At 45.3% G+C, this 12,834-nt stretch overlaps 1 protein-coding gene and 3 non-coding genes across 4 annotated transcripts; 3 read left to right on the top strand and 1 right to left on the bottom strand.

Moving 5' to 3' along the window:
- Positions 1–771: 771 nt before the first annotated feature.
- Positions 772–857, top strand: n-TYgta5. The gene is given in 2 exon segments: positions 772–808; positions 822–857. It is a non-coding gene; the product is annotated as a tRNA-Tyr (tRNA).
- Positions 858–1,359: 502 nt separating this feature from the next.
- On the bottom strand, positions 1,360–1,447 carry n-TYgta4. Its single transcript is given in 2 exon segments — positions 1,360–1,395; positions 1,411–1,447. It is a non-coding gene; the product is annotated as a tRNA-Tyr (tRNA).
- A 770-nt stretch (positions 1,448–2,217) lies between these two features.
- Positions 2,218–2,306, top strand: n-TYgta3. The gene is given in 2 exon segments: positions 2,218–2,254; positions 2,271–2,306. It is a non-coding gene; the product is annotated as a tRNA-Tyr (tRNA).
- A 1,779-nt stretch (positions 2,307–4,085) lies between these two features.
- Positions 4,086–9,591, top strand: Abt1 (activator of basal transcription 1). The gene is made up of 3 exons (NM_013924.3): positions 4,086–4,366; positions 5,270–5,469; positions 5,617–9,591. The coding sequence occupies exons 1-3, from the start codon at positions 4,120–4,122 to the stop codon at positions 5,977–5,979; spliced, it is 810 nt and encodes a 269-aa protein (NP_038952.1). The 5' UTR covers positions 4,086–4,119; the 3' UTR covers positions 5,980–9,591.
- The last annotated feature ends 3,243 nt before the right edge of the window (positions 9,592–12,834 follow it).

The following is a 12,834-nucleotide window of genomic DNA, read 5'->3' as shown; positions in this document are numbered from 1 at the left end:
TTATGTTTATTTGATCCAGTATAATTGTGCAATATAACATGGGCCAGGACATTCCTAAATACATGCCGTGATTAGTTTTTCTCAACTTGACACAAGCTAGTCTTTCGGAAGAGGAAACCGCCATTGTGAAAAATGCCTCTATCAGATTTGCCTACAGGCAAGTCTGTAGAGCATTTACATAAGTAATGATTGGCGTGGAATGGCTCAGCCCACTGTAGGTGATGCCACCCTTGGGCAAATGGTTCTGGGTTGTATAAGAAGCAGGGTGATCAGACCATAGTGAGCAAACTTTTAAGCAGCACCCCTCCATGTTATTTGCTTCGCTTCCTGCCCTCAAGTGCTGGCCTTGCTTGGATTTCTGCCCAGGCTTCCCTGATGATGGACGGTGATCAAGACGGTTAAGTTAAATAAACCCTTTCCTCCCCAGGTTGCTTTTGGTCATAGTATTTTAACACAGCAACAGGAACCAACCTAAAACACACATCAAAAGCTTCTCAAGCTTCGTGTCTCATGCTTTTGCATTCAATCTTGATCTTCCGCGTTTCTATGGTGAACTGGGCAAGAGCTCTGCTTCAGGATGGTATTGTCTGTCTATGGTATCACTGACGTTTCCTCTCACTTTTAATAAAGAGAGGAGGCCCTAAAGAGACAGGACAGCACCGTAGGACAGGGCAGTGAAGACCTTAAAATTTTCCCTGATGATTGCCTGCATTTAAAATAAAACAGGAAATAAAAATACTTATTTCATAAGTCATACAGGCTATATATCTCCCTTCGATAGCTCAGTTGGTAGAGCGGAGGACTGTAGTATAGGTGTTGATATCCTTAGGTCGCTGGTTCGAATCCGGCTCGAAGGAGGTGCCTTTTAATCGACATTTATACCACCAAAAGATAGTATAAAAATCCAATAAGAGCCGGGCGTGGTGGCGCACGCCTTTAATCCCAGCACTCGAGGCAGAGGCAAGCAAACCCTGACTCGAACCCCCCCACCCCCACCCCAAATACAATAAGAACTTTAATACTAATTAACAATCTTTACAAGTTCATATTTGGAGAGTCAAGTTTATTCCTATAAAGGACCTTAGGCCTTTAATTTGAGACGATCTTTATATATACAGGCATATTTTCAGACCCAGTCTGAATTTCGTGGAAAGTAATTGCTTTTGGCAATTTGAAGAATGCAGCACCTTCCTTTCTTCTCCATCTTCCAAGAGCTGTGGAAAAATAGTGTGTACAGCACCTGAGCTTTGTTTATTTTACCCTAAATCCTACAATTGAGTATTTCAAGTGACATTGGTTCACTGCATTCTCTGAAAGTCCTAATATTCCCACCATAGTGAGACCGTTTCAAAAGATCATTCCTTCGAGCCGGATTCGAACCAGCGACCTAAGGATCACCACATTAGTAGTCTACAGTCCTCCGCTCTACCAACTGAGCTATCGAAGGAAGACGCTGAGTCTTTTAGCATTTGCAAGAAACATTTTTATACATGTCATAATTCATAATATTCAAACTTTTCATAACTCACATATTCCATGAAAATATCCCTGGATGGCTTCTTGTTTTTCATAACAGATTCATTTTTTTTGTCTTAGGATCAGGAAACTGAATGGCACCATAGGTATTTGCTGGCCGAGCATGACAGCACACTTAAAATGAAAAAGTTAACATTTTTGCTTGATTTTGTGTGTGTGTGTGACATGTTTCATTTATTTGCTCCACTACAATTGTGGAAAATAGTATGGACTACTCCTGTCCTACTTGTCAAAGGCCTCTTAAGTTTTGTGTCTCATGCATTTGTGTTTACCCCGGGGTTTTCCTTGTTCAAAAAGGAGAATCACAAGTTTCCTTGAAGTGGGCAATAGCTCTGCCTCAGGATGGTAGTTTGTCTATGTTACCACTGACATTTTCACTCACTTTTAATAAAGGAGGTGCTGAGACTGGACAGCACAGCAGGGAAGTGCAACAGAGGGAGGTGAGCCCTGCCTGGAAGGGCTCGTGAACATTCTTAGGAGCAGTTTTTGGAAATCTATGTAAAACACTTATACATTAAAAGCACTCAACTCAAACCTGTTCTTAAACAACTGTTGAGGGATCACTAGCTAACTTAGTTTTAGAATATCCTAGTGCCTACCAAACATTTCCTTGTATTTCAAAATGAATCAGAATAAGTCAGCCAACTATTTTACATATCCTAAAGGGTAGCTGGGCGTCTTCCTTCGATAGCTCAGTTGGTAGAGCGGAGGACTGTAGAGTTACTAGAATAGTGATCCTTAGGTCGCTGGTTCGAATCCGGCTCGAAGGAACGATCTTTTGAAAAGATATCACCATACTGAGAATCCTAGGGCTTTTAAGGGTTTCCAGTGTACCAATGTCACTTGAAACACGCAGTTGTAGGATTTGAGGTAAAAATAAACTTCAGGTACACTTAAGGTGGGAGCACTTAGATTTTACGAAATCGAGACTGGATCATGGGAAGGCGTAACGATGAAAAGATACCTGGCACGACTATTTCGCATGTTCACTCATTGACGACTCAATGATTCTTCACGATCCTCTCTATGCTCATATATATACATAATTTTAATATATAAATTAAAATTTAAAAGGGTCTCTTGTAGCCCAGGTTGGTCTGGAACTTCCTTTCTTCTCCATCTCCCAAGAGCTGAGGATTACAGGATTGCCCCGACTTCCAGTTTACTTGGCATTTATTTGGCATTTAATGTGTACAAATATTTCATTAACAATAATTTCAAGCACGTGCAAAGTACAGAAAGCCACTTAGCCACCACACTCTTGTGTCTTCTTTACATGTGCCCCTCCCCCAGTTCTCAATGTTTTGAAGTAACTATAAGACGCTCTCAAGTGTCATCATTGTTGGTGAAGTAGTCAGTTAAAAGTTAAAAGTAGGGGTCTTTTCTCTCCATATTCACTTTTCATAAAAGGAGCAGAGGTAACCAACAGCAAGTTCTCTTCAATGCAAGTCCCCAAAGTCAGGTTTAGTTATTAGGTCCTCAGAAGCACCTCAGCTTTACAAATAACGCCCAGAGTCTGTGGACACAGTTGCCCTGTCTTCTATATGTCATCGTGATGATGAAGGATAAAATATTATGTAGGGCCTTGACGAGGGACAACTTGAGTCCTCAGGATCATCCTGCTCTCCGTCCGTCCGTTAAGCAGGAGGGGAGGTTAGTACATCATTTCTAGCAGAGGCATCATCGCTCGAGCGTCATCAGCTGCTGTGGCCCGCCTCTGCGTTGGCCCTGGCGTGTAGGTCCCAAAAGCGAGGCGGCCTGCTGATGTGCGGACCGCGCCCCCTGGCGGCTGGTCCGAGGCTGAGACCTGCAACCCGGACCTTTCGCTCATCAACTTGCACAGATTCGAACACAATAGTACTCAGCTTTTTACTCAAACAGTTACAGATTTAAGTATTCACAAGGTGAAATGTAAAATTACTAAAGGCGCGTTTAAAATTTTAAAACCGCAACTCCAATTAAAATCCCAAAAGAATGCGTGCAAATTTATAAGCTGCTTCAAAAACTTTAATTTTAAAATGTTAAAACTTCATATAATTCAAATAATAAAATAAAAATTCAAATAATATGTTGAAACTTCAAATAATTAAAACTTCAAGGCTCAGACTGAAGTTTACAAGTTGAACTTCATAAAACTTTTTAAAATGTGTGTTAACCTTTCAACCACATTCGCACCACAGACCTGGAAGAAAATGCTGTTTTGGTCTCTACAACACACTCTTTCAACACTCTGTTCTGTAAAAATCCCACGAGAGGCACCAGGGTACGCTCTTGATGCATGGAGGCAAAAATCATTCATGCACATTTGTAAAAAAAATAAAAATATTCCGTGAGAGCTTGCCTCAGATGAGGGCTGCGCGCGACGGAAGTATTTTACCGGGACCCAGGTCCTGCGGCTCCCAACCCTTCTCCTCAGTCCAGTCTGTTGGCCTCGCCCCTCCCGCCCCGCCCAGTCTGTCTCTGCCCCGCCCCTCCGCACCCAGGATTTACGTCATTTCTTGGCCCCGACCGCAGATTGGCTCGCAGGATGTGCGTCATCAGATGGCGACAGATTCACGGCTGTCGTGCTCCCCAGATCTTGCCATGGTGAAAGCGGGAGAGTTGGTGGAGCAGCAAAAGGCTGCGATGGAGGAAGAGGCGAATGCAGAGGCGGCGGAGGATCAGGAGGAGCCCGAGGACACGGCCTGCAGCAGCAGCAGCAAGAAGAAGAAGAAGGTAGTTCCGGGGATTGTGTACCTGGGCCACGTCCCGCCGCGATTCCGGCCCCTTCACGTACGCAACCTGCTCAGCGCCTACGGCGAGGTGGGACGCGTTTTCTTCCAGGCCGAGGGTAAGCCCTGCGTCGAAAGGAGAGGTGACGATGCGGGCAGCCGGGCGCGACTCATTTTCTTGGCTGTACACGAATGAGGCGTGGGGTGCTGGCTCTTGGAAGGCTGTGGCCCCTTCCTAGCTGCTAAGTGTGTAGTACTCACGTCCTTTAGGTGGCAGGCAGGGGCGGGGAAGGGAAATGGAGAGGGTGAGTGGATAGAGAGAGTGGTTTAATAAGGCCTGAAAGAGACCCACGATCTTCTCTTCTTTCTATTTCTTAAAATTTTATTTACTTACTACTTTTTGTAGCTGTCTTCAGACACACCAGAAGAGGGCATCAGATCCCATTACAGATGGTTGTGAGCCACCATGTGGTTGTTGGGAATTGAACTCAGGACCTCTGAAAGAGCAGTCAGTACTCTTAACCACTGAGCCATCTCTCCAGCCCTCTCAATTTTCAAATAGTCCCTGAAACTGTATGATTAGCCTCCTTCAGCCTCTTCACCTTTGTTTGTTTGTTTGTTTGTTTGTTTTTCGAGACAGGGTTTCTTTGTAGCTCTGGCTGTCCTGGAACTCACTCTGTAGACCAGGCTGGCCTCGAACTCAGAGATCCGCCTGCTGCTGCCTCCCAAGTGCTGGGATTAAAGGCGTGCACTACCATGCCTGGCTCTCTTCCACCTCTTGACATGCACAACTTGGAAATGGAGGTGGGGACTGGTGTTGTTCTTGGTGCTGTTCTAATGTTCAAGAAGTTGTCATTTGAAGGGAGGCATGAATTAAGGAAAGGAGGAGCTGCCCCTTACAGACAGCCGTGTTTCATCAATCCCTGTAAAGTAGCGCCTAAACCAGCAGGTGTGGCTTACGGCTAAACTGAGGTGTGTCTCAGTGGGTGCTTGATGGGATGTTCATTGTGTTTGGCCTACAGACCACTTTGTGAAACGCAAGAAGAAGGCAGCCGCGGCCGCAGGAGGAAAGAAGGGAGCTAAGTACAGCAAGGACTATACCGAAGGCTGGGTGGAGTTCCGAGACAAGCGTGTAGCCAAGCGAGTGGCAGCCAGTCTACATAACACGCCCATGGGCGCCCGCAAGCGCAGCCCCTTCCGTTATGACCTGTGGAACCTCAAGGTGAGGTTCTCAGTTTGTCTGCCACATCTTCATTCCCCCCTCCAGCTCTAGTCCAGGCACCCCATCCTTCCTGCTAGCTCTGAGCAGCTCCCAGTTTCTTCTCCCGACCTTCCCTACCGTGACCTTTTCTTCTTTTCCTTCTCACAGTATTTGCATCGTTTTACTTGGTCCCACCTCAGTGAACACCTTGCCTTTGAGCGCCAAGTACGAAGGCAACGCCTGAGAGCAGAGGTCGCCCAAGCAAAGAGAGAGACTGACTTCTATCTTCGAAACGTAGAACAGGGACAACACTTCCTTGCAGCTGATGGGGATGCTACTCGGCCAAATAGCTCCTGGACATTCACCCAGCGTCCCACTGAGCAGGAGTTTAGGGCCCGGAAAGCTGCACGGCCAGGAGGGCGGGAAAGAGCACGGCTGGCTAATGTCGAGGACCAGGCCCGATCCAACAGAGGGCTCCTTGCCAAGATCTTTGGAGCCCCTCTACCTGCAGAGAGCAAGGAAAAACCGTAGTCAATAAGGGACTCCTGGTGATGGAAGAAATACCTACCAGCCCTGCGCCATTCTGATCTGCTTCCTGAAGAGTGTGACCATCTAGGCAGATGTTTTCTCTATTCCACACACCAAGAGTCTGGTAAAGGCCTTTTGTTGGTGTCTTTTACCTACTTTGAACAAATCCTGTAAGTGCCAGCCTGAGAACCTTACTCGTCCTATCCAGGGTGAAGACCACTGGAGGTGCCTGTTGTGTTTTGTTTGATTTCTGATTGCCTGCCTCTTTCTCAGTGGACAGCTAACAGTTTCTGACTGAAAGAGTGGACTTGCCCTCCACTAGGGTAGTGGTCTGTGGTGTTTGTTCACTGTGGTGGAAGGCTGAATTAGCAGGAATTGGATTAGAGGTCCAATTTGAGGCTTATATTTGAAAATAAAAAATAATTTATTTTTATATGCTTTTTAGTTTTTCATTAAGTAAGTTTCAACTTCTTTTGAAGCCATACATGCCGCTCAGTTACTTTAGCACAGGCATGATTCTCCTCCACCCATGAATCTCAGTTACTCTATCAGATATGATCCCAATGCTCCTGTGTTAGTCAGGGTTCTGTAGAGTCACAGAACTTATGGGTAGTCTCTGTATAGTAATGGAATTTGTTGATGGTTTACCGACTGTAGTCTTAACTCCCAACAGTGGTCAGGAGCACCTGTGAATGGAAGTGCAAGGGTCTAGCAGTTGCTCAGTCCCACAAGACAAGCAGGTGAAGGAGGGTCTTCCTTCTTCCAATGTCATTATGTAGGTCTCCTTAGAAGATGTGGCCCAGGTTAAAGGTGTGTGCCGCCATTCCTGGATCTGGGACTTGCTTTGTCCCACATGACCTTGAACTCAGAGATCTCCTTTCTACGGAGGAAGTAGTCCAATGTAGTAAACCTGACACCAGGTTTCTGGCTGATCACCTCAAAGAATCTGGGGCTCAGTGTTAGTTTCTGCTATTGGCAGATCTGGCATTCAGCGGCAGCCGTAGCCAGGTCAGCCTTGGTGAGTGGAAGTCCCTGTTGTTGAGCCCGAGCATAACCTCCATCTCCGTCACCATAGCCACTTTGTTCATGTGCCCATTGAGCAATGACAGGGATGGCTGGGGAAAGAGGCTGACTGTCCACAGAACGGGTCATCTAATCCACTTGATTATTGAACTCCTCCTTGGCTGAAGTCACCTTTTGGTGAGTGTTTAAATGGGACACAAATATCTTCACATCCTTTGCCCACTTGGAAATATCTATCCACATACTTCTTCCCCAGATGTCTTTCTCACCAATTTTCAATTGTTATCTTTCCAAATCCCTGACCATCCAGCCAATCCATTGGCTACAAACCATGAGTCAGTAAACAGTTGTACATCTGGCCATTTCTTTTGCCAAACAAACTAATACCACGTGTACTGCCCGAAGTTTTGCCCATTGTGAAGATTTTCCTTCACCTGTATCTTTCAGGGTTGCCCTGGAAAGGGATTATACTGCAGCTGTCCACTTCTGGGTGGTGCCTGCATAACGTATAGAGCTATCAGAAATCCAGGTCCTAGTCTTCAGTCAGCCAATCATAGGAACACCCCATGAGGCTATAGGCACATGCTTGGCAGCAGATGGCATTGTAATAGGAGTAGAAACCATAGGCATTTGAGCAACTTCTTCAAGTAACTTGCTTGTGCCTTCAAGACCTGCTCTGGCCCAATCACATATATACCACTTCCATTTGATAATAGACTGCTGCTTTGTATGTCCTACTTTACGACTGGAGGGTCTGATGGCACCCAGCTCATGATGGATAGTTCAAGTTCAGGTTGCTTGGTAACTTGCAACCTGATTCTGGTGTCCTATTATCAAATGTTCAGTTTCCACTAAGGCCCAATAGCAGGCCAAGAGCTGTTTTTCAAAGGGAGAATAGTTGTCTGCAGATGATGGTAGAGCTTTGCTTTAATATCCCAAAGGTCTTTTCTGTGATTTCCCTACAGGGGCCTGCCAGAGGCTCCAAACAGCATCTCTATCTGCTACCAGCACCTCAAGTGCCATCGGGTCTGCTTGATCATATGGTTCAGGAGTAGAGCAGCCTGCACAGTAGCCTGGACCTGTTGAAGGGCCTTCTGTTTCAGGCCCCACACACGTCACTTGGTATATGGGCCTGAGTAACACACCCAAGTGAGTAATATACTGTCTCCAGAATCCAAATAGACCCACTAAATGTGCTTTTTTCTTGGTAGTGGGAGGGGCCAGGTGCAATAACTTATCTTTCACCTTAGAAGGAATATCTCTGCATGTCCCACATTACTGGACCTAGGGACTGCTCTTTATAACTTTCTTATTTTGTGATAGGGCCTCACTCAAGTGAGACTTAGCCTTGAACTCATTCTGTAAGTTGCTCAAATTAGCTTTGAGCTAACTTTGGTCAGGTAGGCTCTGAACATGAAATCCTGTCTCAGCCTCCCAAAAACTTGCTGTGAGGAGAGGCCTGTATCAAGAGGCCTAGTTTCAATATTCTTAAATAAATAAATAGAATAATAATTTACCTTCCTTTTCTTTATAGGGTAAATCCTTACCTGGAAAAGGCATCCACAAGCTATCACATGCCTTATCTTTTAAAATGTTTCAGTATTCATTTTGGTACATGTCTTCTGTATAAAAACTGCAAAAAGATGTTTACTAATAGATCTAGGGGTTAAAAATACTGTCATGGTTTGAATATGCTTGGCCCAGAGAGTGGCACTATTTGGAGGAGTGGCCTTGTTGGAGTAGGTGTGCTACTGTGGTCATGGGGTTTAAGAGCCTCACTCTAGCTGCCTAGAAGTCAGTCTTCCACTAGCAGCCTTCAGATGTAGAACCCTCAGCTCTGCCTGTATCATGCCTGGATGCTGCCAGGCTCCCACCTTGATGATAATGGACTGAACCTCTGAACCTGTAAGCCAGTCCCAATTAGAAGTTGTCCTTTATAAGACTTGCCTTGGTCATGGTGTCTGTTCACAGCAGTTAAACTCTAAGACAGAGACTGAGCCTCTCAAAGATCCTACCATTCCAGCCACTTTTCCTGTCTCCATTCTCCTCCCTCAGTCCAGCCCATGTCGTGGGTCTATCACATGGACTGCCTTCCTCAGCACCTTCTGAAACTTCGCTTCCAACAGCCTGAACCCCTGGCCCCTTGTTCCCTTCCTCACAAGCTCAAGTGCATTTCCCCTTCAAGATTCAGTCACTTAGAATGTCAGGCTGGCTTCCCCCGACTTCCCCTCCTAAGGTGAGCATCCTGCTTCTGTGGGGCTGGAGCACTGTTTTCTCTCTGGGGTAGCTCCTCCTGTTTTACAGTAATTGTTGATGTTTTTACCCTGGTGTTATCAGTATGAAGATTCAACATTATCTTTGACTCTTTAGGGCTTCAGTCTGGTAAATAAATGTTCACTAACTCTTTGAGTTGCTGTGAGGAGAGGTTTTATAAAAATCCTAAATAATACACTTTCTGCACTCCACTACCTGTGATGTTTGGTTTGACAACCAGTTTGGAAAGTGTCATCTACTTGTGACAGTGATAAGGAGCGTCAGGAAGGTCTTGATCCAAACAGTCACAAAGGTAATAAAAGTCAGATTTACATCTTCATCTGGGACTCTGTAAGCCTACTCTGTCCACATCAAGCCTCTTCTACAGGAACAATGGTAAGAACAGAGTGAAAGCCAGCTAATCTGTGGTGGTTGTTCTGTGTGACTAGAGCCCAATAATGAAACATTGATAAAAACAAGTGTTGACTGGACTTTGTACAAACCTCTAATCTCAGTACTTGAGAAGCAAGAGGTAGGCAGATCTCTGTGAGTTCAAGGCCAGCCTTGTCTATATAGTTAGTTCCAGGACAGACAGGGCTACATAGTGAGGAGGAAGAGGGTAGGAGGAGGAAAAAGAGGAGGAGGAGGAGGAAGAAGAGAAGAAGACTCGACAAAGTGTTTTTCAGGCTCAGAAAGTGCATTGTGACTTCATTACTAGCTGTAGGAGCTGTGGTGTGCAGTTACAGCCAAAGCTAGCTGACTCCTACTTGTAATGCAGTGTGGAGTCATACGCAGTTAAGATCATTGTGCCCATACTTGCTGAATCTCAGTTGGCAACATGGGCTATGGATTAGTTGATGTGATGGCTATCCCTGGAAATTAATTACAGACTAATGTGGGTTAAATATAAGAAATAGTGCTCTCATTTTTAATTAATTAATTAATTAATGTTTTTCCTGACTAGGTTCCTCTCTATAACCAACCACCCTGGCTGTTCTGGACCTTGCTTTTTAGACTAGGCTGAACTTGAACTCATGGACATCCACCTGCCTCTGCCTCTTGAGTGCTGGCATTAAAGGCATGCACCACTAGTCCCTAGCCAGCCTGCCTCTTCTTTCTTTCTTTCTTTCTTTCTTTCTTTCTTTCTTTCTTTCTTTCTTTCTTTCTTTCTTCCTTCCTTCCTTCCTTCCTTCCTTCCTTTCTTTCTTTCTTTCTTTCTTTCTTTCTTTCTTTCTTTCTTTCTTTCTTTCTTTCTTTCTTTCTTTCTTTCTTTCTTTCTTTCTTAGATATTTTCTTTATATGCATTTCAAATGCTATCCCGAAACTTCCCTATACCCTCCCTCCGCTCTGCTCCCCTACCCACCCACTCCTGCTTCTTGCCTTACTCTTTTTTAAAATTGATTTTCAAAAAAATTTTTTTTCTTATGTGTATGGGTGATTACCCTCATGTATGTCTGTGCACAGTGGGCATTACATCCTGATGCTGACAGTTGTGAACTGATGTTAGGAGCCCAGGTCATCAGGAGGAGCGTAGATCCCAATGTCATCAGGAGACACTACAGTAACCACTGTCACTTCTGGCTCCAGGTTTGTGGGTGTGATAATAAAACCACTTCATTTTAGCTGCTTACTGTGGAAAGATTACTAGGCTAGCTCTCTCATCACTCAGTATTGGAACCTTATGTCCCAATCCTCTGATCTAACTGATGAAAAATTCAAGTCAGTGATGGCTGGCTGTGTACCAAGAGTCAGTGGGGTGCACTAGGCCCAATGGAAATGTGTTTTCTGTTGTTAATCTCCTTACTTAAAGATAGGCCTCACTGTGTTGCCTTGGCTGGCTCCGGCCTGCCTATGTGGACAGAATGAGTTCTCAATCCTACCTCCCCTCAAAGTGCTAGGTAACAGGCAGATTGTTACTGTCAGTTTCAGACTCCTGGCTTCCTGTTCGGAAATCAGACCTGTAGAATCTTCCAATAAGTTGCTTCCAGGTTCCTCCCACTGAGGTCAGGGATTTGAATTTGTCAGTGAAAGGACTGAGCAAGTAAAAACACTTGTCGCCAAACTGCCGAGCTGAGTTTGTACTCGGGTAGAACGCGTGGTTGAAGGAGAGAACGCGCTCCTGCACTTGCCCTGATTTCCACGATGGAGCCAGGGCACTCTCCTCTCCTGCCCTCCAGCAAATACCTGTGAAAGAATTAAAAACAAGAGTGCCTGCATCAGGAAGGCTGGGAAGCTGGAGGGTAGACAGATGTCAGAAAGGCCGGTAGATGTCATCGACACTAAGATCACTGACAAAGAAAGCATCTAATCGCTGTAATTCACCCACGTCAAGAAAATCGTCAGAAAGCTTCTTTCTAATACGTTTATCAAAAAACTCGGTTACGACTTGCATTAGGTCATTGCTCACTGGGAAGGTCGAGGGAGGGTGCAAAAGGTTTCTACAGGTGAAAATAAGAAACCAGCACCCGTTTCATAGGCAGCACCCCATTTTGCAAGGAGAGCGCCCATGTGAGGATTCTTGGCTTTGTTTTAAACTCCCCCTCCGAGAATGAACACAAAAACAAGCAGCTCACCCTGCTCAGTTTTCTTTGATAAACAACTGTTGCAGTCCGCGTTGAAACAAGCACCCACCGCTCTTAACCAGCACAGAGAGCAGCTTTAGTGGGGAAGTAGGTGCCCCTGCTTAGGCATAAACACTACGCAAAAGCGCCAAAAAGACACGAGATATAGGACCTTCTTGCAGCTAGGAGGCAACGTGGATGAGTTTCTGCCCAATGATTGGGGCTGAGGCCAGAGGAGCTGTACTTTTCCTTGGTCTCCCCACCAGGCCCTGTGGGTCCTGAATCCCATTATACTCTGTGTGTGCGCCAAGCCTGCTTCCTGCGCTCACCGTTGGGAGGACTCTGAAAATTCTGAGAAACTTGTTTTTGTTTTCATAGTATGTTAGAATTCTATTTTGTATCATTGATGAATACACTGGATAGTTTTATGTTAACACAGGCTGAAGTCATCTGAGCTGATGGAATCCCAAGAAAATGCTTCCATAAGATGGGTTGTAGATGCCTGTGGGGCATCTTCTTAATTGATGGAGGAGGGCCTGGCCCATTTTGGGTGGGGCCATCTCTGGGCAGGTGGTCCTGGGTTTTATAAGAAAGCAGGCTGATCAAGCCAGTAGGCAGCACTCCTCCATGGCTTCTGCATCAACTGCTGTTTCCAAGTCCTTGCCCTGTTTGGGTTTCAGTTCTGACTTCCTTTGATGATGAGCTATAATGTAGAAATGTAAGCCAAATAAACCCTTCCTCCCCAGGTTTCTTTGGTCATGGTGTTTCATCACAACTGTAGTAACCCAAAGACAGTGTATAACTGGAGCAAGATTGGAAGAGGAGATGTGTACCTAGGTACAGATCCCAAGGACAGTGCCATTGTTTGGGTTTCCCACTTCCACCTTTCTAATAGCTCCTGTGTGGCTGGAGCAGGGGCAAAACATTTATGAGTTCACACCCGTGGTCTCTTCTGCTTTCAAACACATTGGCACTGGGTATCCTGTTACCATTATTTCTCAAGCTATCCTAAAATCTCTAA

This window comes from Mus musculus, chromosome 13 (assembly GCF_000001635.26).
Source record: "Mus musculus strain C57BL/6J chromosome 13, GRCm38.p6 C57BL/6J".
Lineage (NCBI taxonomy): Eukaryota > Metazoa > Chordata > Mammalia > Rodentia > Muridae > Mus > Mus musculus.
Note: the sequence above shows the minus strand (reverse complement) of the source record. Positions and strands in the feature narration are given on the sequence as shown.